Raw genomic sequence first — 27,968 nt, forward strand, 5'->3', positions numbered from 1 at the left:
TTTAGTCTTATTACTGCCCCTCAGAGCCTGTGTTAGGTCACAGATAACAAAAAGATAAAAGGCATTGTGCTAGGCCAATCTGCTAAATGCTAGGAATACAAAGGCAAATCACTAAAATATGAAGTAACTTAGAGCCAGAGGATTCCTCAACTGCCAAGCAAGTTCAAGTAAAGAGGAAGCAATCCCTGTTGTGATCACCAGGGTTGAGCTGCTCCTAATACCCCAGGATGGAACTCTCAGTTGTTTGCTATAAATACTGGGGAGAACCTTGAGTATTATCAGTACAATATATACTTCAAGTACATTATGAGCACATTAGGTACTGAGGGTTCAGGTCCATTAGGATTCTGTCATCTAAATATGGTAAAACATTAATGAATTTCAAAACAATCAGTACAGATGAACTTTTGAAATAAAAATTAAATGGAGTAAGATGGGGAATGGCTACAAAGTAAAGAGGTGGGAAGTCACAGGAAAAGTCAGCGCTCTTTGCCTCACTACTCAGGGCCAGGGATGGTCAATGCTTCTACTCTTAGCCTGCACCCAATCTGCCAATCACCTTGTTGCTATCCTGTTGTTATCCTCCTCTAGATGGCCCCCCCATTGACCTTCGCATCTCTCGTGTAATGATAGTCTTCTCAGAGCTGCACCCTCAAAGTCCTGGAAAAATGTACTATTCTCAGGTCTTTGTTTGTTCTCTGAAAAAAAAAAAGTTCTGACCTATTTCTGCACTATGCACTCTCCTCTGTATTTAGGAAATTTTCCTATCATTCTGAAGCAACCTACAGTTGGTCAATTCAATTCTAGTATTTACTTAGAAGCTTCTATGTACAAGGCATTGTGATAGGCTACTGTGCTGGGGATACAAAGGCAAAAAAGAAAAAAGTCATAGGTTTCAAAGCTTGAATTTTATGGGGTGAGGGAAAGGGAATAACATGTATATAGAGAAGTCAATATAAGAGAATCTGATCAAGGAGAGACGACTAACCAAGGCAGGGTGGGGAGCAGGAATGGAGAAATGAGGAAAGTCTTCATGCAAGAGATAGTACATAAGCAAAGCATTAAAGGAAATGAAAGATTCAAGAGGTAGAAGAAAGAATGGAATGCCCATTCTGGACTCACAATCTTTATTTTTTGGAGGTGGAAATTTTAAATCATTATAAGTCATACAGAATCACCAGAAGAATATAGATGTTTAAAAAAAAAAGGCCTTTGTTTCAAGGAGAAAATAGTCACTAAAATTATTGTACATTTTCCTAAAGGTCATTCAACCCTCTCTTTTCCTAGCCCAGCTAATTATCCAAGAGTAATTGTTCAAGATTTATCTATTAATGGATCAATCAATTCTATTAAGTATCTATACAACCGCATAACTATCTGGACTAGCATTCTCTGACATTTTTGATTGTATACCCCATCTGTAGAAAAGTTTTAAGCACACATTCCTATCCCCGGTATATTGTTGTTGTTCAGCCATGACAATTTGCTGTGTGATTCTTTGTGACCCCATTTGGGATTTTCTTAGCAAAGATACTAAAATGATGAGGAACTGAGGAAAACAGAGTTAAGTGACTTTTCCAGGGTCATACATTTCATTTGAATTCAGAAGATGGGTCTTCCTAATTTTAGACACAGCAATCTATCTACAACACCACCTATCCCCAGTATATGTACATATAAATTACATATATATATAATATATGTATATAATACAAAGATTTAAAAGAATGAAATCAACAACATTAATGGCCTAAAATATTTTTCTCACTAAATGTTATTATTTTATCAATACTATTAATAATATTATTTTAGCAAGAACAATGTGATTAAATATACATTAGTAACTTTAGGGGAAATTCTGCAATTTCTGCAAATTTAGCAACTTCTGGGATAATGTGTAAATAAAAGTTAATATAAAATTTGCAATTAATTTAATCCATGCACTTGGCAAAGCAAGTGAATTTCTTTTTTTAAGATAATTTTGAGGGTGGCTATGTGGCATAATGAATAGAGCACCAGCCCTGGAGTAAGGAGGACCTGAGTTCAAATCCAGCCTCAGACACTTTAACAATTACTAGCTGTGTGACCTTGGGCAAGTCACTTAACCCCAATTGCCCTCCAAAAAGCCAAACTTCAAACACAAGGTAATCCAAATCAAATCCTGTCAACTACAATAAGTTATTTGGGTCAAGCCTACCTCCTGCAAGTCCATTAATTCAGATTCAAGACTGTAAGGTAATGAAACACTTGTGGTTCATAAAATTAAATAAAAATAAATTTACAACATTCTTCAAATTGGTTAGGACAAGAAATCATTTTGAAATGGTTAAGCTGTGAGAGCAACAGCAAGGAATTCATGCTCATAATGACATTAGGCTGACTCAAATTGTCTAACCCTGAACAGATAAAAACCCAGTTGGTCAGTTTCCCCAACATCCGATAATATATCTACACCATCAGAATGTAAGATCTTTAAAAGCAGGTATTATTTCATTTTTCTCTTTGAAGCTCCAGTACTTAGCACGCTGCTTTGGCACTCTAATTGCTTAATAAATACTTAATGACAAATGAGAGAATTTTTGCTTTTACATCAAAATAGATCAGTATCATCAATGAAACTCTCAAAGATGACCACAAAGTACAAAATTTCAGCTGAATTTTATCTATCAGGTTTAGTGAAAGTCTGTATTCTGAGGGTCCAATGTTTCCAAAGCTATTTCCATATACAAATCAGGCGAGTCTAACAGCCAATACATACATTAAGTGCTAATTAACTGGTCCACAAACATCTAGGCTTTGGATAAATCATTATTTTTCTCTTTATCCTTCAATGCTCTCACAAATTATTTTAAGCCATTGATTGGCTACTGTCAACCGCCAAGATGAGACATGGGAACTAACAAATAGTCTGTGAAAGGTAAAACTGCCAAAAGGTGCTAGCTATAATCCTGAAAAGATGAATATGTTTAAATTTCAACTCAGCTTCTGTGAGATCTAGAAAAGATAAAAATTTTCACAAAGTCAGGAGCTATAACTGTAATACATACTATATATGTTACATATATAGTGTCATAAGTGTGTTATAAGCACAATAAATGTAATTAAATTATCACCACATATCCCAGTTAAATAAGTATAAATAGTGAAGCTTAAAGTCTGAAAATGTTTAGAATAACAACAGTTTACATTTACATAATACTTGAAGGTTTGTAAAGTGCCAGAACATCTTATTTTATTTGTTATTCACTATGGCCTAGATGGTGCAAGGAGTACTAATTTTTTTTTAAGCAATTGGGGTTAAGTAACTTGCTCAAGGTTACACGGCCAGTTTTTTTGTGTATGTGTGTGGGTGTGAAGTATTTGAGGACAGAACCGATCCCAGGCCTCCCGACTCTGGGGCTGGCGCTCTTACTCACTGCGCCACCTGGACACCCCTTGGAGGAGTACTAATTTGCACAGAAATTAAGGTTCCGAAATGAATGGTCTAAAATCAAAAAAGCTAATAAACATTCTCCCTGCAGTACAAAGATTTTCTGATTAGTTTTTATTTTATTTTTACTTTATGGAACAAAACAAGCATTTCTATAACACATAACACACAAAAAAGATTTATACACGAAACTGCAAATCTATCATGTACAACTTGCTATTCCTTTGAAATATAAAACAAAATTATCATGTACATTTTTTCCACTTTTTTCTTTCCTCCTCTCCATTCTTCCCCCTAGAGTTGGCTATGATTAGACACAAGTGTATGCATGTATGTATGTATATATGTGTGTGTATATATATATACACTTATATATGTAAAATTATTCTATACAATTTCTACTTATCAATTCTTTCTCTGGATGCAGTGTTTCCCTACTACTCCCTCCTACAATACCAGGCTACCTCTTTGATGTAATTTAGTATCAGTTCAAAGTTTTCCTAAATATATGAATACTTGAGGAAGAAAATATTTAAGTCATCCAAATAAATCATTAAAATGATTTAAAACACATATGTAAATAATAAAAGACATTGTTATTGGAAAAATATGAACTTACCTCAAAGCCGAGTCTATCTTTCTCTTTCCAAAAACAAAAATGTGTAACTTTCTTATCCCAAAATTCATCTGGTTTTACCACACAAACAAGTGATACCTCAGCTGGAACAACATTCTGCAAAGTACATTGAAAATGAAATTCCAAATTACACATTCAGAGTAATATAAAAACAACAGAAGACTAAAAGATAAAAATGTTATCTCTATTATTACTATTATGAGTGCTACTGTTCAGTCACATAACAAAGACCAGCAAGCTATGCAATTAATATCACTTTTTTGAAAAGATACAAATTTAAAACAATATTGGCAAAATTCCAAATCCTAAAAAAACATACGCATGACAAAAAAACTAAAAAGAGTGATTAATAAAGATTTCACAAACCCAATTGATTCAGAAATGTCCAGTCAATTATTTTGGATTTTATCACTCAACTAAATTAATGAAGAGATAGTAATGTAAAACTCAAAATACCTCAGAGTTCAGAAATTTTGCATTTTGTAACAGGGGCTTTATATGGCATAAAACAATATAGGGTTTCCAAAAGTTTTAGTTCAATTTTAAGTTTTTAACGTGCTGAAAAATTTTGGGACATCCTGTACATCTCAATCAACCACACAGCTCTCAAGAATAAGTAAATTCAAACAATAACAAAACCATTTCCATTTTGTACAATCATTTCTCATGTAATAATACTTGCTTTTTCAGAATATAAGGTGCAACAAGTTTTAAGAAATTTATTTAGAGAAAGAAAATAATTACAATAAAAATATTTCAGGGCAGTATGCCATTGCCTGCCACTGCTCTTATTCTACCCTGTGGTGCCACACAGAAGAAGAGCTCACTTTTCCACATGCTTGATCTTTAAATATTTGAAGATAGCTATCAGATAGCCCCTAACTCTTTTACTTGGCCTATTCATGGATATGACTTCCATCCATGATTACTCTCTCCTAGATATACTCCAGTTTACAACGTCCTTCTGCTAACATTTCTGGATGGAGATCTAAAAATACACACACACACACACACACACACACACACACAACCAATTTATGTGTGTGTATATCAAGCTAGAATAAAGCCCTGAATCTAAAATTAAATTTAGTAGGGATTAATATAAAATTCTTCACTTGTGAAAAATTGTTTTTCACATGCAACTGTGAAATAAGATATACAGGCAATGGGGTATAGAAATCCATCTTGCCCTACAAGAAAGTAAGGGGTTGGGGGAGGACAGAAGAGAGAACAGATTGGGGAAGGGGTACTCAGTATGCTTGCTTTCTTGGGGTGGAGGTAGGGGAGAGACAGGGAGAAAATTTGCAACTCAAAATCTTGTGGAAGTGAATGTTGAAAACTAAAAGATAAATAAATAAAGTTATGTTAAAAAAAAAAGAAAATTTATCCAGATCTTCAAAGAATTTGTGTGAAAATAATCTAGGCATTTTAGTGAACTAAAAGTTCAACAAGTCAATATTATGACACTACAGCCACAAATTCTCATCTGAGTTTAGAGCATAGGATAAGAGGCTGTTTTTTAGCATAAGAAAAATGTTAGTTCCACTGTACCTTTTCCTGGTCAGAAAATATATGAAGTATTATGCTCAGTCTGGATGTTACATTTTAGGAAAGACATTAAAAGCTGATAATTGCTAGGCTACCAAAAGAGAAGGAGAGAGAAAGAGAAAACGGGAGCAAGAGAAGGAGTGCTCACAAAAGAAGTCCCTGCTCTCAAGGAGGTTACAACATGCAAAAACAATTTACAAAGGATATAAACAGATGGAATAGAAATAGTCAACAGAGGAAAGGCACTAGAATTAAGGGGTATCAGGAAAGATTTCTTGAAGAAGGTCAAATTTTAATTGGAACTTGAAACGCTAGAGAAGCCACACCAGTCCTGCCCCATCATTCATCTCTGGACTTCTAGATGCTCTCGTGTAGGTGCTTCTCTGCTCTTTTCAGCACCCTGTTCTGAGTCAGCTTCTCTCGTGAGAACATGAGTTCCTTGAGGATGAGAACTATTTTTCTCTTACCTTGCCTTTGTATTCTCAGTGCTTTAGCACAGTACCTGGACTACAGTGATAAAAAAAAAAATGTTTATGGACTTGAATTACCACACTTAATAGCTAGTGGGCTCACCATCAGTGTAGGTTTTCAAATGGAAACTTAGACGATCATTTGTTGATGATGCAGAAGGTTCTTATTTAGGAGTGAACTAGATGGCACTTCAACCTCCTTCCAGCTCTAAGAGCAGTGATTTTATGATTCCTAAAATGTTATATGTTTTGATCAAGGCCACATAAAGTATGACAATAATTGTCTACATTCTGAAATTATGATGCCTCTCTTTTTACAATCCAAAATTAAGTTTGTTTTATGGGGTCTGTCATGTCACATTGCATACCAAACATACAATCCACTAAAATCATTATATCTTTTTCACATTTATCCAGGGATGTCTTGTACTGGTAAAGTTTCTCTTTTTTTCAAGTAAAAATATGGTATTTTATATAAATATGTTATAGTTATTATTTATTTTATTTAATACATATATTTTATATAATACATTATTTTATATAATGTATTTTATTTTATATAATTATATTATTTTATATAATACACATACTTTGTGTAATATATAAACACACTATGCAATATATAATATTTCTATGTTAATATTTATTACATTTCATCTTATTCAACCCATTATCATCCAAAACTTTAACTATCCTTCCTAGCTTCATCTTATTTATGGAATTGACAAGCATGCCTTTTATGACTTCATCCAATTCACTGATAAAAATGTAGTGTATAAGCTGAGTATATAGCCAAAGGGTACTCAAGACACTTCCCTCCAACTGATCCATTAATTAATTACTCTTTTGACCTACTCATTCAAGCAGTACCTAACAGTACTATCATCACCGTCTTCTGTACCCACTCTCCTTGTGAGAAAAACAAGACATTTTGTGGATAGGTGACCTCATAAACACTAGTTTAGTCTATAAGCAGTGAAAAATTGGCCTTTGTACAATGCTGAGAATATTAACTCTTAATGAACCAAAGACTGCTCCTTTCAGAAAAGAAATTGAGAGCTAGATCACTCATTAACTGTCCTCAATTTTTTTAATGACCAGTGATTAGTATTTGATTGAAAGAACAACCCCTTCATCAATGGTAAAGCTCAAGTGCAACGAAGGGAAATATGCAAGAACCATAGTTAATTGGTTTTCTAACAAATATAAAACAAATTTGACTCAGAGTTAATGTTCAAGAAAAAATATTTTCAATTACAAGAACGCTAATCCTTCTATTCCTCCCGGTTAAATTCTATGCATTAGAACACTGAAGACAAGGACTTGACTTTTGTTGTCTAACATAAAAGAGTAGCGATGGCCAGTTTATGGCAGGAGAAGAGAAAGAGAGGCAGGCTGGTAGGTAGCATCAATATTAAGGGACAGGGCCTTTATGACAGCAATTAAACATATATGCAGATTGTATCCATGGGTCAGGTTACACTAAGATAAGACTTATGGTAAAAAATAACTGACAGTCCACCTACTTTCAAGTTCACCTCATGTTGTTTTATAGGCATTCAAGGCTTTCAAATCAATGATCCAATCTCCTCATTTTAAAGATGAGGAAACTGAGACCTGGGAAGATTAAGTGACTAGCTTGAGGTCAGAGGCAGGTTAACAGTAACTATAGATTATATTTACAGTATAAGACTCAACTTCTTTAAGAAATAACTGTAAATTCTACTCCTCTGCAGAACATTGCAGCAGCTTCCAAATGATTCTGAAATTCAATTAAAATTTTTGAACAAGAGTTTCATGGCTTTCCATCAAGTGCCCCCCACCCTCCACCCATGCCTGACTAGTCTCATTCCCTGCTGCTCTCCAAAGCCCCTCTCCAGTGGAGCTCCCACCTATTAAGGGGCTCTCCCCGCTACACACTCAGGTCTTTTCTAGCTTCAAAGCCCATTTAAGAATTTTCTCTTCCTCCAGGACCCTCTTCTGAACAAATTCCTTGAAGTAATACATGCATGTCAGGCCTCTGGTTTGAATCCCCTCCCTTTGTAGTTCCCTACAGGAGCTAATAAAATGTAATGCTTAGTAAATGCTATTGTTTGTCATAAGCAAAGTGAAGGAGGCACAAAATAACCCTTCTTGGACCTAATTAGCTTAGAAAGACAAATCTCACTTAGAGCTGTAACTATTTAGACATATATTTTTAGATAAGAATGTCACCCATAAACAAGATATATTAACTACAGGTTCAGAATTCCCTCTTCTTATTTAATTTTTTTAAAAAGTTTTATACCCATTTTTGCAATAGTAATTAGATCCTATAGAAGCCCAACAACCCACAAAGTTATAGGAACGTTTTAGAGAAACTCAATCATTACTTTAAAGTTAATAGAATGTGTGGTCATAGAATATAGGTCTTATAAATGAGCTAGGGAATTCTTATTGGCTTGCTCCTTTTCCAATGAAATAATTCAGCTATTACATTTCAGTTCATTGACTAACAGCTGCAAGATAAAACAATTTACTCATATAGTAGAAAATTCAATTTACCTGTAGCATTAAGACAACTGTTTTCACGACATTCCATTGTGATTTTCTGCCATCCACTATAACAGTAAATCCTCTAGCCTTACACTTCTCACTGAAATAAAAACAAATAAAACTATAAAAACAAGCTTCAAATGACATTTTAAAGAAAACTACATTTTAAAACTATGCAAATTGCAGCTTTAAAGCTTCTTGAACACAGTGTGAACCAATTTGACTTGATCCAAGTTGCAACAGATTGATTTCCTTTGCAATATCATATCCCTTTTACTAAGGGAATTTTCCTACTTCAGATTAAATTTCATAATTCACAAACTAAATTAGGCAATAAAGATATCAGGACAAGAATAAAACCCAGGATTACAAGAAAAAACCAAAGAGTCAAAATAATTTGTTTTAGTTTTAGTTTGAATCACATTGTCTTCATCTATAAAATGGTGGCCTTATATTAAACAAGGAAATCAGTAACATATAATAGATACTGACTACCTTCTACTTCATCACAAGTATAATTTCAATGTAGTACAAAACAGGTAAGAAATGAAGCATAAATATGGCGGGAAATAAATGAAAATTGTATTGCCAAATGCACATCTTACACAATATTAATGTAATGGATTGGTACCACATCTATCTTTGTATTTCATCATGTTAATTTAGTGACAGAAACACTGTTACTTATGCTAGAAAAAGTTCTTATGATATAATGGAGAAAAGCAAAGTTTATATCAAGTCAAGAAAGAACCCCAAAGAAAACATCAATTATTACTAATATATTATAATCAACTACTAAACACCACCACCAAGAAAAATACAGCTGTTTCAAAATATAAGAAAAGCTATACTGACAGTCTAATTATACTAAAAAAAAAATTCCTCCAAATGAAGAAAATTTGGTCTGTTAGTCTAACTATCATCATTACATTGACTTAAGACTTTCTGAAGGGGAAAAAAAGAGGTATGTGTTTTTCTAGAAGATAGTAATTTGCTATATGGTATCTTAATGAGAGGTAACATCATGTAATAGATAGAGAACTTGGCTTTGATGTATAGAGAATATGAGTTCAAATCTTACCTCATATAAATACTGTTTATATGATTCAGGCATGTCACTTAAGTTCTCAGTGTTAACTTTCTAAGGCTATTATATAAGAGAAAGTAACTGTAAGGGTTATGGGATTTAAAGATCTTCCATGCCCCATTGGACGTGCTAACGGAGCAGGAAGGGGCGGAGCAAGAGAAAGCGAAAGCCAAGGACGTGCTGACGTAGCAGGAAGGGGCGGAGCAAGAGAAAGCGAAAAGCCAGAGAAAGCGAAAGCCAAGCTAGCGTTCCTGCGGTGGCTGGCAGTGGTGACAGTGGCGGCAGCAGCAGAGGCAGCGGCAGCGCGAAGCCCTTTTAGAGTTAGGACTGCTAAGGACTTTCTGCTAAGGACTCCTGCTGAGGACTGCCAGGGGCCGGAGCTGCTGGGAGCGCGCTTCCAGGACGCTGGGTGGTTGCTGTGCGTGGGGAGAGGAGGACCTTTGCCTGAGGTGGCCTGTTGTGTTTTAAAGGCTTGAAAATGTGGGTGCTTTCTACTTTATCTACCTGTGCCAATATCATAACTACTCTGATGGCTTTCACTTTCTGCTTTTGGGACTCAGTCTTTTGGTATCTTAATAAATTTTCCAGCTTATTCCCTTATATGACAAGCATGATGTATTTTGTAATGGATAATTATATCAGCATATCTGTAATCTCCATAGGCATTGTGAATATGGCATTACTGATACAGTAACCTGCATTAAGAAAGGAAGTTTCTACATAAGGGAATTAGTTCCCTGCCGATGAAATCATAAGTCATGTCAATATTTCCCTAACCTAATGACAAGAAAGATTTAATAAAGGAACAAAAATACTTTTTATTAACATTGTGATGTCTGGGGCGGCCAGGTGGCTCAGCGAGTAAGAGCACCGGCCCCAGTGTCAGGATGACCTGGGGATCAAATCTGGGCTCAGATACTTAGCACCACACCCAGAAATAACTGGCCGTGTAACCTTGAGCAAGTTATTTAACCCCAATTGCTCAAAAAAAACCCAAAACATTGTGATGTTTATACACTAGAATACTATACCAATTCTTCTGAGAAGAGGCTTTAATACCTTTACTCTTAAAAATGTTATTGATATCTTTTGTTTTTATACTACCTTTACTTCTAAACATATCCTTCCCTTTCCCCCTACCTAGCAAGAAATCCACTGTGAAAATAAAAGAGGGAGCAAAGTAGGTCAGTAAAACTAACCAACACATTAACTAATATGTCACTGACAGCACCTGCAATGTTCCCTATCCATAATCCCTGAACTCTAGGAATAAAGAAGTCAAGTGCATTGTTCATCTCGTATTACTTATTTCACAATATTAAGTGCTATTGATTTTGTTGTTCTCTCCAACTCCTACAATTGCCATCAATGTGTATGCTGTTGTCCTAATTCTACTTGTTTCTCTTTCTGTTTCAGCTCACGTGTCTTTCTAAGTTTCCCTCAATTCTAAATCATTACTTACCCTAAAGTAATTCAACTGCATTCACATAATACACTTTGTTCAGTTGTTCTCTAACAGATGAGCATCTATTTCGTTTTTGGTTCTTTGTTTCCACAAAAAGTGCCACTACTAATATTTTTGGAGTACATAGGACCTTTCTGTTTTTCACCTCTTTGGAATATATTCCTACTACTTGGGATCTCTGGGTCAGAGGGCATGGTTGTTTTAGTTAATACTTAGCCTAATTCCAAACTGCTTTCAAGAATGGTTCGATCAACTCACAGTCCTGCTTACTGTATTTATTTAAAGTAAAATAAAGCAAGAAAAAGGAACTTTCATCAGAGTTTCTTAAAATTTGAATAACTGGTTTATTTTCCTAGTGACTTTGACTTAATTTTATATTAAGGAAAACCTTCAATAAACTAACTTCAGGAATAAAATTTCTTCATTCATAAATTCCTTTTATTGCTATTAAAATGTTTATAGCTGTACTAGAAGAATGTTTAATTTAGAATAAAGCAAATTCCAAGCAAGATTTAGGAGTTTTAGTGTTAATCTCAAAAATTAATGTATGTATTTCTTAAAATTTTGTGCACTCTCCATTAGATTTTTATCACAGAGTTTGCCAAACTGCTTTTTCCTGAGAAACATCATACAATCAAATATGGCTATAATTTTAATCTTGGGGGAAAAAAACTATGTGACTATACTATCTCACAAAATCTTGCTTTTTGTTTTTCTACTTATTAGGAAAAATAAGGTTTTCTTACAAAAATGTAATATAAACCACTTAACATATTTTAAGTTAATTTGTACTTTAGATTATGAAAGTAATAAAGCTGGCAAATGTGCAGTAAAAGGCATGAATAATTCTAAAATCACTTTTATACTACTTATCAAAAGTTTTATCAGTAATCTTATCAGTTCTATAAAGATCTGGGTAGTAATGAGGCAAAGTTTAAAAATCCAAAGAAATTCAAAACTACAAGACATGGCCTAAGTAGTGGGTCTTTGGACTGTACAAAAGAAAATCTTTGCTTACTTCATTAATTCTTGAAATTATAGAAAAAACTCTGTATGCTCTAATAACAATATAATTCATTTAGAAGCATATTATGTATATTTTTCTTCACAACTGACAAAGTTATTTGTAGGCTTAAATTGCTTGATCCATAAATTCCTTTTATTGCAATCAACATTTTTATAGATGTGCTTTGAGAAAAGGTATATTTATCACTAAAAAAAATGCTAAGTTCTTATGGCCTTAAACACATGTTTTTGTGTGAAATTAAGTTCAAAGACAATAATTAAAATGAAAAAGGGAACTAAACATCTAAACCAGTGCTAATACCAGATAATATCCAAAAATGGCTAACAACAAAACAGCCAACACATAAAGTATGTATAAGAAATAAGGTGAACCAAGAGATATTAACCTAAGAAGGTAAATTTAATCCCTTAAGTTCCACTGAGAGTTGGGAGGGTAGGACTCAAAATAAGAAAATGATTGTGAAAGAATATATTTTATTGAAAGAGAGCAGATCTTCCACAGCTTCTTTCCCCTTCTCTCCAGCCACTACTTTGTTGCTCTCTTATTTTCAACTCCTTTGTTCTCTGAGATTACTTTTCTTGTGCCCCTTCTTGGGACTACAATGATCCTTTACCTGCCCTATCAAGACTATGAAAAATTTCAACCTGCTGTGTTTCATTTAAGAGAAGAGACAAGGATGTGGCTCTGTAATTTGAAGATATGCCATCACAGAGACCTCTGAGTAAAGAAACAGGGAGTAGGTAAGCATCACTAATTAACATTCCCACTTTTCAATCTCTTTTCGGTTTCTGCCAAGGAAATGTAACATATACAAGGTCAGGATCCTGAACCCAGTAACTGAATAACTGTTTTGATGACTTTTCAAAGAAGTATGTAGTGTTCTCTGAAAGTTGTGATTTATTGATTCCTACTGACTTTTATTGTATATTGAGAATTGTCTTGAATAAACTGATAAAATGGGAGGTGAATGGGAGAAGTTTTAAATATGCTTTGCTGTGGCAGAAAAAATGATCATAATTAACCACTCCTAAATAATTATACTAATGCTTGACACAAGGATATATATTAAGAAACTAAGTTCAGACTTACTTGGACAACTGTTTTTAGATACGAGCACTAACCAAGTCACTCCTCCTGTTAAACACTTCCAAATTCCAATGAGAAAACTAAAATTATTTTTGACTAAATAGGTATAATTTATTATAATTATTAGATAGCCTATTAGTTTAAGTTTAATTGATGAGAAATGTACTTGGATTTTTATGTATCATACTTATATTTTACAGTACAGTGGGATTTTTAAAATCATAAATAGATCCCATATACACTACTATTTTATCAGCCTGGAGCATAATTTTATTAAAATATTATATTATATAAAATATTATAGATGTTTATTTTTATAACAGAGTTGAACATACCTATAATTTATTTGATGCTGCAATCTTAACCAAGTATAAAAAACCAAATCATAATATTTTTATAATATAAACCAAATGATCAACATTATGACATAATATCAAAGAGAGTGCAAAGGCAAAAACTGGGAACCGTGTACAGATCTAATTCTAAGAATAACTATTTCCAAATATATGGCTCCACTTTTATAAGGAAAATACTTCCATTTATTTTCCAAATTGCCTTGCTAGCTAATTATAAAGTATCTAAATATAATTACTTTACTTATGTAATATGAAACCAAGAAAGAAAGTATTGTTATTTCAAAAAAGATTGAGCAAAAGGTAGAAATATGGCTAGGGATATTAAATGTCTACATTATCTTGAACCAAAATGAAACAATTGAACAATTGAAACAACAAGCAAGGTTCACACGTGCCTTCACCAAAAATAAAGGATGGAATATCTTAAATAAATACTTGGATATCTTTTCCAAAAAAATAAAATCCTTCTAACTTCTTTTAACTTGGAAATCACTTTATTTTTTATGTATTTCCATAAATACGAGTTAAACACTTCACCTATAACTGTTCCCATTTAAATAATGCAGTATTTATTATTCTATTAGAGACAAATCTTATGGCTGTTAAGACAGTATCAAGTAAAATGTATTTGATACTAGAATGTTTTAGGAATGATAGATTTTCTTGCTTAGATATAGACAAAAAAGAAAATGCTTACTAAAATAACAATGCCATGTCTCTACAAATTACTTTCAAACATGTCTAAATATGTTCTTAGTGAACCACAATTCTTTCATGTTGTATTATATAAAAGGACACTGCATCTGAAGACAAACATAGTTCATTATTTAATCTCAATTATTCACATATTATGAACCAATTTTTCCCTTAAATATCTCTACCCTTCATAGACATCTTCATATAGGAATTAAAGTGAAAGTATTGGTTCTGAAAGCAATTCCAAAAGCACAGTTGATTTAAGCAATGGCAGAAACATCAGAATAAGTGGCCCCAATGCAACCACTTTGAAAGGTAATACTCCTTTTGTTGTGGATGTTTCAGTTGGTTTGATTAAAAATCAGTCACGTTATTTTATAGTCATGTCTCAATATTAATGAGACAACTCCTTCATGCTCTCTGTTAAATACGAATGTCTTTCCAAAGACTCAGAAATAGAGTATATATGCAGTTATACACAAAATCTTACATATTATATTCTTTCTTACTTTCTCAATATTTACTTTCCATGGTTAATAATAATCATTTTTGCTATTTGCCTTCTTTTTCTCTCTAGACAAGTTTGGGCTTTGTTTGCCATATTTTAAGTAAGATTTTTTTTCCCCTTTAGATAACCAGACATTCAAGTTTGGTTTGATTTATTAAATCTGACCAAGGTTACTTGTCAGTCTAGATAGTTTTCTCTTTTATACTATTTATCAATTTTTAACATCCTTTTCTTTTAAAATTTTGAGTTTCAAAGCTTCTCCCCCCCTCCCATTCCTTCCCCACCCATTGAAAGGCAAGCAATATATCAACTATACATGTGAAATCATTCAAAATACACTTCCATATTAGCCATATCACCAAAAAAAAGATACAGTGAGAAAATTAGAGTTCAATTTGTACTTAGAGTTCATCAGTTTTCTCTCTGGAGATAGAGAGCATTTTTTTCATCATGAGTCCTTTGAAATTCTCTTGGATCACTATAAGAGACCAGAGTAGTCAAATATTTCACAGCTGACCATCATTATAAAATTGCTATCACTGTTCACAATGATCTCCTGGTTCTTCTCATTTCACTTCGCATCAATTCATATAGATTTTACCACAGTGTTTTGGTTTTTTTTCCTCCTAAAATCACCTCCCTCCACTTTGTCACCACAAAAAGTTTCTATAATTGTTTTATTTTTACATATAGGTCCTTTTCCATGTTAATTGATCTCTTTAGGATACAGACCTAGTAGTAGTATTGCTAATTCTAAGGGTATGGTATGCACAATTTTATGGCTATTTGGGCATAGTTGCAAACTGTACTCCAGAATGGTTGGACCACTTCATAACTCCACCAACAGTTTATTAGTGTACCTATTTCCACTTATTCCCTCCAACATTTGTCATTTCTGATAGGTGTAAAGTGATACACTTCAGAGTTGTGTTAATTTGCATTTCTCTCATAAATAGTGATTTAAAGCATTTTTATGTGTCTATAAATAGTCTTGATTTCTTCTTCTGAAAACTATCCATTCATGTCATTCGACTAAAATGGCTTATTTTTATAAATCTGAATCAGTTCCCTATATATATGAGAAATGAGGCCTTTTTCAGAAAAAGTTGTATTTCTTTCTCTATTACTTCATTGTACCTTTTTAGCAAAATGTAGTTTCCCTGATTATCTCTTTTAATTAGGTCTATTTTTGCTTCTGCTTTGTCCGAGATCATGATTTCTACCCCTTCCTTTTTCACTTTAGCTGAAGCATAAAAGATTCTGTTTCAGTTTTTTATTTTAATTCGGTGTGTCTTTCTGTTTGAAGTGTGTCTCCTGTAAACAATATATTGTTGGATTCTGTTTTCTAATCCACTTTGCTATTTGCTTCCATTTTATGGGTGAGTTCATTCCATTCACATTCAGGGTTATGATTACTGTGTCCTTCCAATTTTCTTCTGTTCATCCTTCTCTCTCTTTTTTTATCCTGTCCCACTTCAAAAGTCCTTTTTTGTTTCTGACCACTGCCTTCTTTAATCCAACCTCCCTTTTATCATTTTCCACTCCCCCCACATATCTCTGCCCTTCCCCTACTATTTCCCTATTGTGTAACATAGATTTCCATATAGAGTGCATGTATTTATTCTTCCTTTTCTGAACCAATTCCCAATGAAAGTGAGGTTCAAGCACTGCCTACCACTCCCCTCCCCATTTTACCCTCCATTATAAAAGCTTCCTTGCATGCCTAATTTATGTGAAAAAAGTGTTCCCTATTCTACCACTCCCTTCCCCCTTCTCCCAATCCATGCCCTCTTTCTCACCCCTTTGTGGGGGGGGAAGGTGGAGGAGAGAATCCATCCCAACATAATTGACTCACATTCACACCCTCTATGTAGATTCCTCCTAACTGCCCCAATGATGATAAAGTTCTTAGGAATTATGATTATCATTTTTCCATATAAGAATGTAAATAGTTTAATTTTTTGAGTTCCTTATTTCATATTTACCTTTTATTGCTTCTCTTATGTCTTGTGTTCGAATGTTAATTTTTTTTTCAGCTCTGGTCTTTTAATCAGGAATGTCTGAAAGTCCTCTATTTCATCAAATATCCATTTTTCCTCCAGAAGGATTATACTCAGTTTTGTTGGGTAGGTTATTCTTGGTTGTAATTCTAGCTGCTTTGCCTTCCAAAATATCATATATAGGGCATATATATTTTTTCCCTTTAACATTCTTTATTTCTTTCTTTAAGTCTTTCAGGATTCTTGTTGGGTTTGGGTCCAATTAGTATATTTCTTTGAGGCTTGGCTATAGATTTTTCACATTGTTGTCTTCTGAGATTTTATCTTGGTCTTGCCTGCCACTGTAGTAGCTTTTTATAGTCCAGTACTTTTTTTTTCTTGTTTTCTCATTTTTTCCAGCCTGTTTCTTAACTTTGAACTTTATGGTAAAGTTTGACTCTGCTGAACCAGGAATGAGGAGGTACTGTTCCAAGCTTCAAGCTCTTTTGTCCTGCTAGTTTCAGAGCTAGTTCTAGGGATCTGCAAGTTTTTGGTACTTCCAGGGTGGTGGCAAGTCAGGGAGAAGTGTGGTCACTGTTTTCCTGTTCTCTATTCTGGTTTTTGCCCAGGAAGGGACCCTACTCCCCTGTATCTGCAAGCTCTACTGCTCCTTTTGGCCCTGGAACTGTGACCAGGCCCCATGCTCTGTTATGACAGACCACAAGCCACAGATCCTCTCTACCCTGGAACTGCATATGGGCAACAAGGTTGCAAATCAGTGCCAGCACTCCTGTATTCTCTTTCTGGCTAGCTGTTCAACCCCTTTATCAACTCTGGCCTGAGAGCTACCAAAGCTGCTGTCTGCTGCTGCTACCACATGTACTCTAAGCTAACCTTCACCCTAGGGTCACCGATCTCTCCTCTTAAGTTATCTTGGGCTGGAAAAACGTCTCACCCCAACCTTTTGTTGGCTTTGCTGATTCAAAATTTAATTTGAGAAGTTAAAGTTGTTTGGAAGGGAATACTGGGAGAGTTCAGCTAGGTTGTTGCCTATACTCTATCATCTTGGCTCCATCCCTTCAATTTGTTTTCAATTGTCTTAACAATGTTCTCTGATTCCATAATTTCAGTCAAACATGCTTTTTTTAGCTGCTTAGTAAAGAATTTTTTTTTCAATTTAAACATTATTTATCTTTTCATTCTCAAACTCATCATTACTTTTGCTCCAAATCCCCAGTTTCCAATATTCCAGCCTGGAATAATCAACTCATTACAGGAAAAAGAGGAGGAAGCTAGAAGGCCAGTCACAGAAGTCCTGGAAACTCCATAAAATAGTAGATAAATACAAACCCAGTCCTCTGACTAATCACAATTTATTGCCACATTATAGATGACCCTCTTTCACTTCACCCACATATAAGGGTGTTCTCAGCTCTTAGGAATTTTCCTTTCTAATTTTTCCTATTTTTTAAGAGGGAATTTTTAAAGGAGTTATACCTTTCTCTTGTGAACATATTCTGAATAAAACCAATGTTTTTAAATAATTATGCATAATAATTTCTCATAACATCAAGAACATTCCTGTAATATTCTAAAGGAAATATCCAATTTCTTATATATCTTAAAGTTTAATTTAACAGAAAGGGATAAGGAATGTCCTTTAATGAATAAAGGGCCCTTATGACTTAAAGAAATTATGTAATAAATCTCCTTGTATTGTAGCAAGTAACCCTTTTATAATATAAATTTAGCACAATTCCTAATTGATCTGTTGTTATATATTACAGGCTTTCATTAAGGCTTTTTCAAACTTTTAAATCACCAAGACACAGTTTTTCTCTGCTAAGAGAACAGGTAAGATTCTTGTTTTATACTTCAAAAGCAAACATTTTATCAGTAAATAAATAAATATGCTGAAGTTGGAAAAAATGACACCTTTAGAGTCACCTTGGAATGCTGAGAAGATAGTCTAAAGTAACACTCAATTCATCCATATTTGTCTGTTCAAGGCATAATGGAATGGTCAGAATGAGGCCACTTCGTCTGTCCTTTCCTCCTGGGAAAGAAAAAAATTACATGTTCTTAGCTTAATTGATACTATAGCACTATACGAATACTTCATCTCTAGAAACAAAGAAAGCAATTACATTTTCAACCTAGCTGTCTTCTATGATAAGTTTTTTTTTTCCTCCTCTTTTGCAGGGGATGGTTGTGGGTATGGAGAGCTCTCAATATGGAACTCCATCCCTCATGCAGATCAACAACTAATCTAAAATATAGTTAGAGATCTGACTGGAGAGCTACAAGATAAAGCAATTTGCCTGTAATGAGATAATATGTTAGAGGCAAGACTTAACCCACATCTTCCTGATTTCATGGCTGGCCCTCTATCTACTACAACTTACTGCTTTTCATGGCATCCTGGAATAGGCTAAAAGATGTAAACACCTCCCTACAAAGGCAAAAATGAGTCAACAACTGTAAGTACTAAAATGAAATCAAACTAAATGCATTACATAATTATGTGGAAAAGAACTACAAAAACTATTTCAAAGAAATGTAAGACATCAGGAATTGTTTTTGCATCTTGTCTTTAAATTCCCAGTTTCTAGCACAGTATTGCATATTGTAGGTATTTAGTAAGTTTTTTCTTTCTCAATTCAACAAACATTTATCATGTATTTATTTATAAGGCACTCTAAGAATTTATAGTCTACTAAAGGATACAACATGCACATAAATAAATAAATGCAAAGCATAAACAAAGTAATACAAAGAAAATTTGAGAATGTGAGAATGGTGACAACTGGGGGGTACAAACAGATTCATATACCGTGTTTCCCCGATAATAAGACCTATCCCGAAAATAAGCCCCCCCTTACTGTGTAAGATTCCTCTAAAATAAGCCCTCCCCCAAAAATAAGCCCTATTGAGATTGCTACTGTAGTGAAGGTGATCCCCTGCACTACACGCTACATTACAGTACCTTCTGTATGCACCGTCCCCACCCCGGGTGAAACGCATGCCGCGCTCCGAGCTGCATCCAATCAGAGCTGCAGTAGTGAGCACGTCATCCTGTTCTTCCCCAGTGATTTGCTTGCTGGCGCCATTGAGAGCAGTGCCGCGGAGGAGAGCTGAGGCAGGACAACATAAAAACCCGCTATGTAAGCGGGAGTGAGGGGGCATGATGGAGGATAAAAAGGGCATGATGGAGGTAAAAAGAAGAACTCAGGGGGCATGATGGAGTGAAAAGAAGGACTGATGGTCATAATTTTATTATTGTCTGTTTTGACCCCCAGACATGAGTACAAAAAGGAAGAGCTATACTGTTGAGTATAAGAAAGCAACTGTAGAGGAGTCACATGGCAAGAATCTTGCAGTTTTCTGTAAAGAAAAACTTTTGGATCTTCGAATGGTCAGAAAATGGAGAGCAGATTATACCGTAATAACCTCAATCAACAGGTGGATGAGGGAAAAGGGAAAAAGCGCAGGTATGGATCAGGTCGGCAGCCCTTATATCCTGACTTGGAGATCCTCATTGGTGAATGGATTGCTGACAGGAGAGCAAAGGCCTTGGTTGTGCGCAGGGCTGATATTCAAGCATTTGCCCTTTCAATGGCACCAGAGTTTGAAATGGTCTCAGAAGGATTCAAAGCATCACAACACTGGTTGGACGGTTTCCTTCAACGGTATGAACTGTCCCTAAGAAGATCAACAACACTGTTTAAGCTGGAAGATGCTGAAGTTATTAAACATGCACTTGCATTCAAGTCCTTTATTGATAGGATCAACATTTCCAAGTACCAAACCTGCAATATGATTGCTATGGATGAAACTGCAGTGTTTATGGGACAAGGATCTCAAACAACAATTCATCACAGGGGTGCAACGTCAATCTACATTCCCACCACTGGCTACCATTATGAAAGTGCACGGGTCACCTGTGTTTTGGCAATTCGTTTGGATGGAAAGAAAGCCACACCTCTAATCATCAGTAAGGGCAAGAAAGATAAGATTGAACGTGTATCTGGCATTTACGTTCTTGAAACCGAAAAAGCCTGGTGTACACAAGCCGTTATAAGAAAGTGGGTTGATTTAATGCTGCCACTTGTTATGCGAGGTAACCAAAGAGGTCTGATAGTCTGGGATTCAGCCAGCACTCACCACGCTAAAGAAATGAAGAACTTCCTTGCAGAGAGAAGAAAAGATCAAGTAATGATTCCTGCAGGAATGACTGCCTATCTCCAGACCCTTGATATTGCAATAAACAAGCCATTCAAGGACCATTTGCACATGGAAGTCAATGACTACATTGAAAATAGAATGGAAAGAAATCAGCGTGGAAACTTTGTGAAGCCCTGTCTGCAAGAAGCCATGACTTGGGTGAAGAAGTCATGGGATAAAATTACTGACAGCTGTGTCGCCAAGGCACTATGAGCAGGTTACCTGGACAAGACATATTCATTTAAAGAGAGCTATATTGCTGGACATGACAGATTGGGTCCACTTCTTCTGAAGGAAATGGAGGCGCAAGACATCCAGGACAGAATTCAGGGTATGGACACTTATGACGATGTTGTTGAAGAAGATGACATGATCATTATTGAATAAAGGTACATTTTTTTGTTCACATTTACCTGTTTATTAAAATTGCTGTCAATGTTCATTAAAATAAGCCCTCCCCTGAAAATAAGCCCTCTGGTGTTTTTCTGTCCAAAAAATTAATAAGACAGTGTCTTATTATCGGGGAAACACGGTAGGAAGCTGATGAATTATTTTGAGAAACTTAGGGATTTTATGAAGGTAATTGGTAAGAAAGGAATGCATTTAAGAAATGGGCAACCATTCTTGCACAGCTAAAGAGGTACATGTAATGTAGCCCAAAGAGAACAAAGAACAGGTCAATTTGGTTCTAATAGAGAGTTCTTGAAGGGAGTAATGTGAAATGTCTGGAAATGAAAGGGAGGGGCAGGAGGGCTTCAAACACATTTGGCTATGGATTTTTAAAAATTTTATCCTACACCAAAGAATTTCTCAATTTCTCCCTTATCTACCACAGTTTAATAATTCCTCCTGTTACCTGGTCCACTCTTTCCTCTCTGCTACCAGACCTTCCAAATACCTCTCCAGTTGAGTTAGCTTCACTAGCTTCACATTTTATACAAGTAACCAATATATGACCAAGACTTCACTCATGGCCTTTTACTGATTCAAGAAGGTGTACCAGCTTTGTTCACAACTAGTTCTAATTGACTAATTCAATCAATAAGTGTTCTTACCTAAGAAAAGTAATGGAGTCCCACTCTTTAACTATAAAAACAAATCAGCTTCTAAACAAAAAGATTTAAGCAACTTCTTTCTCTTCTAAATCCTGTTGTTTTACTTCAGATTCATTTGTACTAAATGAAGAACAGAAAATTGTCTACCTTCAAGCCAGTGTTCCACTTATCTAAAATCATATCCATTTTACCAGATTTGATATATCAAGGAACTCTCACTATTCTCCATTTTTAGTTCAAAACAATAGTAATGAGAACAGCTGGTATTTGAGCAAAAACATTCTGTCAATCCCTCATTATATGTAATCTCCTTCAAAGGAGTAGACTTTGAAAAGTGCTTCCTTTGCCTCTCACTGAGGCAGCACAGTAGAATAGAAAGAGTAATAATGGATTGGGATTCTCTCTTAATAGGATAGTTAATTTTCATTTAGAAAGGATAGAATATTTATCAGTTGAGATAGAGAGTAGGGGCATTTCCTTAAATTTAGCTCCAGATTAGCAACAAAATTCATCTGGAAGAACAAAAGGTCAAGAATATCAAGGGAATCAATGGAAAATTTAAAGAAGGCAGACTAGAAACTTGAGATTTCAAACTATATTACAAAATAGTAATCATCAGAACAATTTAGTACTGGTTAAGAAACAGAGTGAGGGGCGGCCAGGTGGCTCAGCGAGTAAGAGTACCGGCTCCAGTGTTGGGACGACCTGGAGATCGAATCCCGGGCTCAGACACTCAGCACCACACCCAGAAATAACTGGCCGTGTAACCTTGAGCAAGTTACTTAACCCCGATTGCTTAAAAATATTAAAAAAAAAAAAAAGAAAGAAACAGAGTGGTAGATCAGTGGAATAGATTAGGTAATTAGATATACAATACCTGTAAAAAAAAATGACTCTCAATAGATTTTAGAGCTACAGAACCCACAAAGTGATATAGAGAAACAAAATCTCCCACTGAAGGCAGCTTGGCAGGCTGATTGGAAAGGTCTATCGCACCAAGCTGGGAGCAGAGAACAGTCCTGTGCAAGCCGCGCAGGCAAAGACCCCGGGGTGGCCCTGACCAGAGGCCCAGACCAGCCTGAGCAGACTTCAGGAGAGTGAATCACCAGCAGCTGTGGTGGTTTCCAGACTTCTCAACCCATAAATACCAAAGGCAAAGAAAAAGGTCAATGGGGAATCTTGTTGGAACTGGATGAGAGTAGAGGGCGATCCAGCCCCTGCCCCAGAGGCAGAAGAGGTGGCTGAAGTACAAGTGGTTACAACTGCTGTCACGTGGCTGCCTCCAGAGCTCCTGGCCTAAAGATTGTAGGGGAACCAAGTGACCATTCAGTGGGTAATCACTCTTGCTTTGACCTGCTTGGATCTGCATCTCACTCTTGGGTGGTGGTCCTGGGGTGACACTAGTGTGCCAGAGCTTGTGGTGGCTCCTCAGACCTCTGAAAACAACTCTGACAGCAGCTGCATAAACCCCAGCAATTTGGGACACAGCTCTCTCCACTCTGGAAGCAGAGTTCTACCATGGCAAAGAGCTCAAAAGTCAAATAATTGGCTGGCAAGATGAACAAACAGAGGAAGCGCAATCAGACTATAGAATACTTTTTTGGGGACAAAGAGGTTCAAAACATGGAATCAGAAGAAGAAAACAAAGTCAAAATTCCTGAATCAAAAGCTTCCAAGAAAAATATGAATAGGTTACAGGCCATGGAGGAGCTCAAGAAGGATTTTGAAAATCAAGTAAGAGAAGTGGAGGAAAATTGGTAAGAGAAATTAGAATGATGCAAGAAAATAATGAAAAGCAAGGCAACAGCTTGACTGAAGAAAATAACACCTTAAAAAATTAACTCAAATGGCAAAAGAGGCCCAAAAAGCCAGTGAGGAGAAGAATGACTTAAAAAGCCAAATTGCCCAAATGGAAAAGGAATTTCAAAAATTCACTGAAGAGAATAATTCCTTCAAAATTAGACTACAGTAAATGGACGCTGATGACTTTATGAGAAATCAAGATATTATAAAACAGATCCAAACAAATCAAAAAATAGAAGGCTATGTGAAATATCTCACTGGAAAAACCACTGACCTAGAAACTAGATCCAGGAGAGATCATTTAAAAATTATTTAACTACCTGAAAGCCATGATCAAAAAAGGAGCCTAGAAATCATTGTTCAAGACATTCTCAAGGAACAATGCCCTAATATTCTAGAACCAGAGGGTAAAATCGAAATTGAAAGAATTCACCAAGGTAGAATTTGCAGAGGTGTGTTTTTGGCTTGATGTAAAGAAAGACTTGTAGGGTGAACTCCTAAGGAAGTGGTGGGCTTCCCTTAACCAGAGGTCTTCCGGCAAAGACCACACAACCACTCGTTGGACATAATATAGAGGGAATCTTTTTCTGGTATGGATTGAATTAGATCAGTGTTCCCTAAGCTTTTTGGATTTGACACCTCTCAGTAAAATTTTAAAGCATAAAAAAAAAAAAAGAATTCACCAATCACCTCTTGAAAAAGATCCCAAAAAGAAAACTTCTAGGAATATTATAGCCAAATTCCAGAGTTCCCAGGTAAAGGAGAAACTATTACAAGCAGTTAGGAAGAAACAATTTGAGTATTGCAGAAACACAATGAGGATAACACAAGATCTAGCAGCTTCTACATTAAGGGATCGAAGAGCTTGGAATATGATATCCCAGAGGTCAAAGGAGCTAGGATTAAAACCAAGAATCACCTACCCAGCTAAACTGAGTATAATGCTTCAGGGAAAAATATGATCAATAAAATAGAGGACTTTCAAGTATTCTTGATTAAAAGTCCAGAGCTGAACAGAAAATTTGACTTTCAAATACAAGAAGTAAGAGAAACATGAGAAGGTAAAAAGGAAAAAGAAATCATAAGGAACTTATTAAAGTTGAACTATTGCATTACTACATGGAAAAACAATAATTATAACTCATGAGACTTTTCTCAGTATGAGGATAGTTGAAGGGAATATATATGTATGTATAGAAGGGTGTATATATGCACAAACATATATGTGAGTATGTGTATATGTGTGTGCATGTATACATAGACAGAGGGCAGAGGATCAGTTGAATAATGAGGGATGATATCTAAAAGATAAAATTAAGAGGTGAGAAAGGAATATATTGGGAGGAGAAAGGGAGAGAGAGAATAAGGTAAATTATCTCATAAAAGAGGCAAGAGAAAACTTACAATGGAGGGGAAGAGCAGGAAGGTAAAAGGGAATGGGTCAACCTTACTCTCATTGGATTTAGCGTAAGGAGGGAATAACATACACACTCAACTGGGTATCTTACCCTACAGGAAAGTAGGGGAGAAAGGAGTAAGAGGGGGGATGATAGTAGTTAGAAGCAAACACTTTTGTAAATGGACAGGGTCAAAGTAGAAAACAGAATAAGTGGGGGCCGGATAGGATGGAGGGAAATATAGTTAGTCTTCCACAATATAACTACTATGGAAACATTTTGTATAAACACACATGTACAACCTATATTGAACTGTTTGTCTCCCCAGTGGGGGTGGGTGAGGAGGGAAGAAAGGAAAGAATCTGGAAATCAAAGTTTTAAAAACAAGTGTTAAAAAAAATTGTTTTTTACATGTAACTGGTAAATAAGATATACAGGCACCAGCATATAGAAATCCATCTTGCCCTACTAAAAAGTTTGGAGGGAGATAGATGGGGAGAATATAAGAGAGAACAGATTGGGGGAAGGGATATTTAGTAGGCTCACTATCTTGGGGTGGGAGTTGGGGAAAGATGGGGATAAAATTTGCAACTCAAAATTTCATGGAAATGAATGTTGAAAACTAAAAATAAAGAAGTAAATTGGAAAAAAGAAAAGAAACTAGGCATAGACCAACACCTCATACTATATACCAAGATATGGTCAAAACAGATAAATGATTTAGACATAAAGAATGATATTATAAGAAAATTACAGGAAGATGGAAAAATGTACCTATCAGGTCTATGGATAAAAGAAAATTTTATGACCAAATAAGAGATAGAGGGCATTATTAGAAATAAAATGATGATTACATGAAATTAAAAAGCTTTTGTACAAACAAAACTAATGCAGTCAAAATTAGAAGCAAAAGAGGAAACTGGAAAAAAATTTTGAAGCCAATTTCTTTGAGAAAGGCCTTATTTCTCAAATATATAGGGAAGTGAGTCAAATTTAAAAAAATAAGAGTCATTCTCTAGTTGATAAATAGTCAAAGGATATGAAAGAACAATTCTTAGAAGAAGAAATCAAAGCTATTAATAGTCACAGGAAAAAATGCTCTAAATCACTAATGATTAGAGAAATGCAAATTAAAACAATGCTGAGATTCTCACACTTTATCAGACTGGCCAACAAGACAGAAAAGGGAAATGACAAATGCTGGAGAGGATGTGGAAAATTTGGATCCTAATGCACTGTTGTGAAATAATCTATCTATTCTGGAGAACAATTTGGAACTATACCCAAAGGGCTATAAAACTGTGCATACCCTCATAGACTCAGCAATACCACTACCAGGTCTATATCACAAAGAGATAAAAGAAAAGGGAAAATGAACCATTTGTCCAAAATATTTATAGAAGCTCTTTTTGTGGTTGCAAAGTATTAGAAATAAAGGGGATGCCCATCAATTGGAAAATGGTTGAACAAGTTATGGTATTACGATTGTGATGGAATACTATTATACTATAAGAAATGACAAGCAGGATGGTTTCAGAAAAACTTGGCAAGATTTCTATGAACTCATGCAAAGTGAAGTGAGTTTAACCAAAAGAATATTGTACAGAATAACAGCAATGTTGTAAGGATGGTCAACTGTGAAAGACTTAGCTACTACTATCAAGACGGTTATCCAAGACAATTTCAAAGGAGCCATGATGTTATTCACCTAAAGAGGGAAAAATGCTGAAATCTGAATGTAGACTGAAGCAGACTTTCTAAAAATTTCCTTATCTTTATTATTTTATTTTATTTGTGTCTTCTTTTGCAACATAGATTATATGGAAATGTTTTGTATGGCCTTACATGTACAATCAAAATCAAATTGCTTGTCTTTTCTGGGGGCGGGGCACAGAAGAGGGGTAAAGAATTTAGAATTCAAATTTTCAAAAATTGCTAAAAAAAACTTTTTACATGTAATTGAGAAGTATTTAATTAAGTAAAAACAATTTTAAAAATCTATACTTAAATAACATTTAATTTCTAAAAACATGGAAATATGCATCATCTCAGAATAACATAAATCAAAATAATTTCTCAGTTTCCTAATACCCACACACAACTGTTTCTTGAAATTAAGAATGATGATCTTTACAATATAAAGTTGAAGTTAACATTTATAATTTTTGTAAGACCTTTGTGTCTTATGGTATTTGCCAAAATTAGAGACTATCTGATTATCATAATATATATGTAATAATTTCTTGATATATTTGTAGGGTGTTAAGGCCTATATCCAGATCATTATCTGTCTTCTATGATAAGTCATCCCAACTCTTTCATTATTACCTAAAAGGAGCTATGCTCTATAGTTCTCCTTTCAATGATCTTCAAGTTTTTCACATAGTTTTAAATGCATAAGAAGTGGTCATGATTCTGTAGTTTATCCTTGCTAAAGTACATCTACAGTATTTTATGAGATAAAAAAATATTATTTGCCCTTGTCATCAAAGAGTTTGTTTGAGTTATTGAAATATTGTAGTTAATAGAATTACCACATGCAATAAATACACTTTACAATAAAACTATAAAATTATCATTTTCTAAGAAGAGCTATGATTCATAGCTGCTAAGAGACATTGAGGCATAGCAGATACAGAGCTAGCTGTCCAAACAGGAAGATGTG

General features: G+C 35.0%; 1 protein-coding gene across 3 annotated transcripts in view; it reads right to left on the reverse strand.

The window, feature by feature from the left end:
- Positions 1 to 27,968, reverse strand: part of SESTD1 (SEC14 and spectrin domain containing 1) — a 144,458-nt gene that overhangs the window by 63,834 nt on the left and 52,656 nt on the right. For 2 of the 3 annotated variants that reach the window (XM_069068557.1, XM_069068556.1), the window contains 3 exons: positions 18,772 to 18,880; positions 8,630 to 8,720; positions 4,050 to 4,163 (listed from right to left, as the gene is read on the reverse strand). In XM_069068557.1, the coding sequence (XP_068924658.1) occupies positions 4,050 to 4,163; positions 8,630 to 8,720; positions 18,772 to 18,880 (314 nt within the window). The remainder of the gene's footprint in view (positions 1 to 4,049; positions 4,164 to 8,629; positions 8,721 to 18,771; positions 18,881 to 27,968) is intronic. The other variant, XM_069068558.1, reaches the window with a different exon arrangement.

The sequence above is a fragment of the Petaurus breviceps genome, unplaced genomic scaffold, assembly GCF_028583685.1.
Source record: "Petaurus breviceps papuanus isolate PSGF00001 unplaced genomic scaffold, PetGlider_PUasm1.0 90763, whole genome shotgun sequence".
Classification (NCBI taxonomy): domain Eukaryota; kingdom Metazoa; phylum Chordata; class Mammalia; order Diprotodontia; family Petauridae; genus Petaurus; species Petaurus breviceps.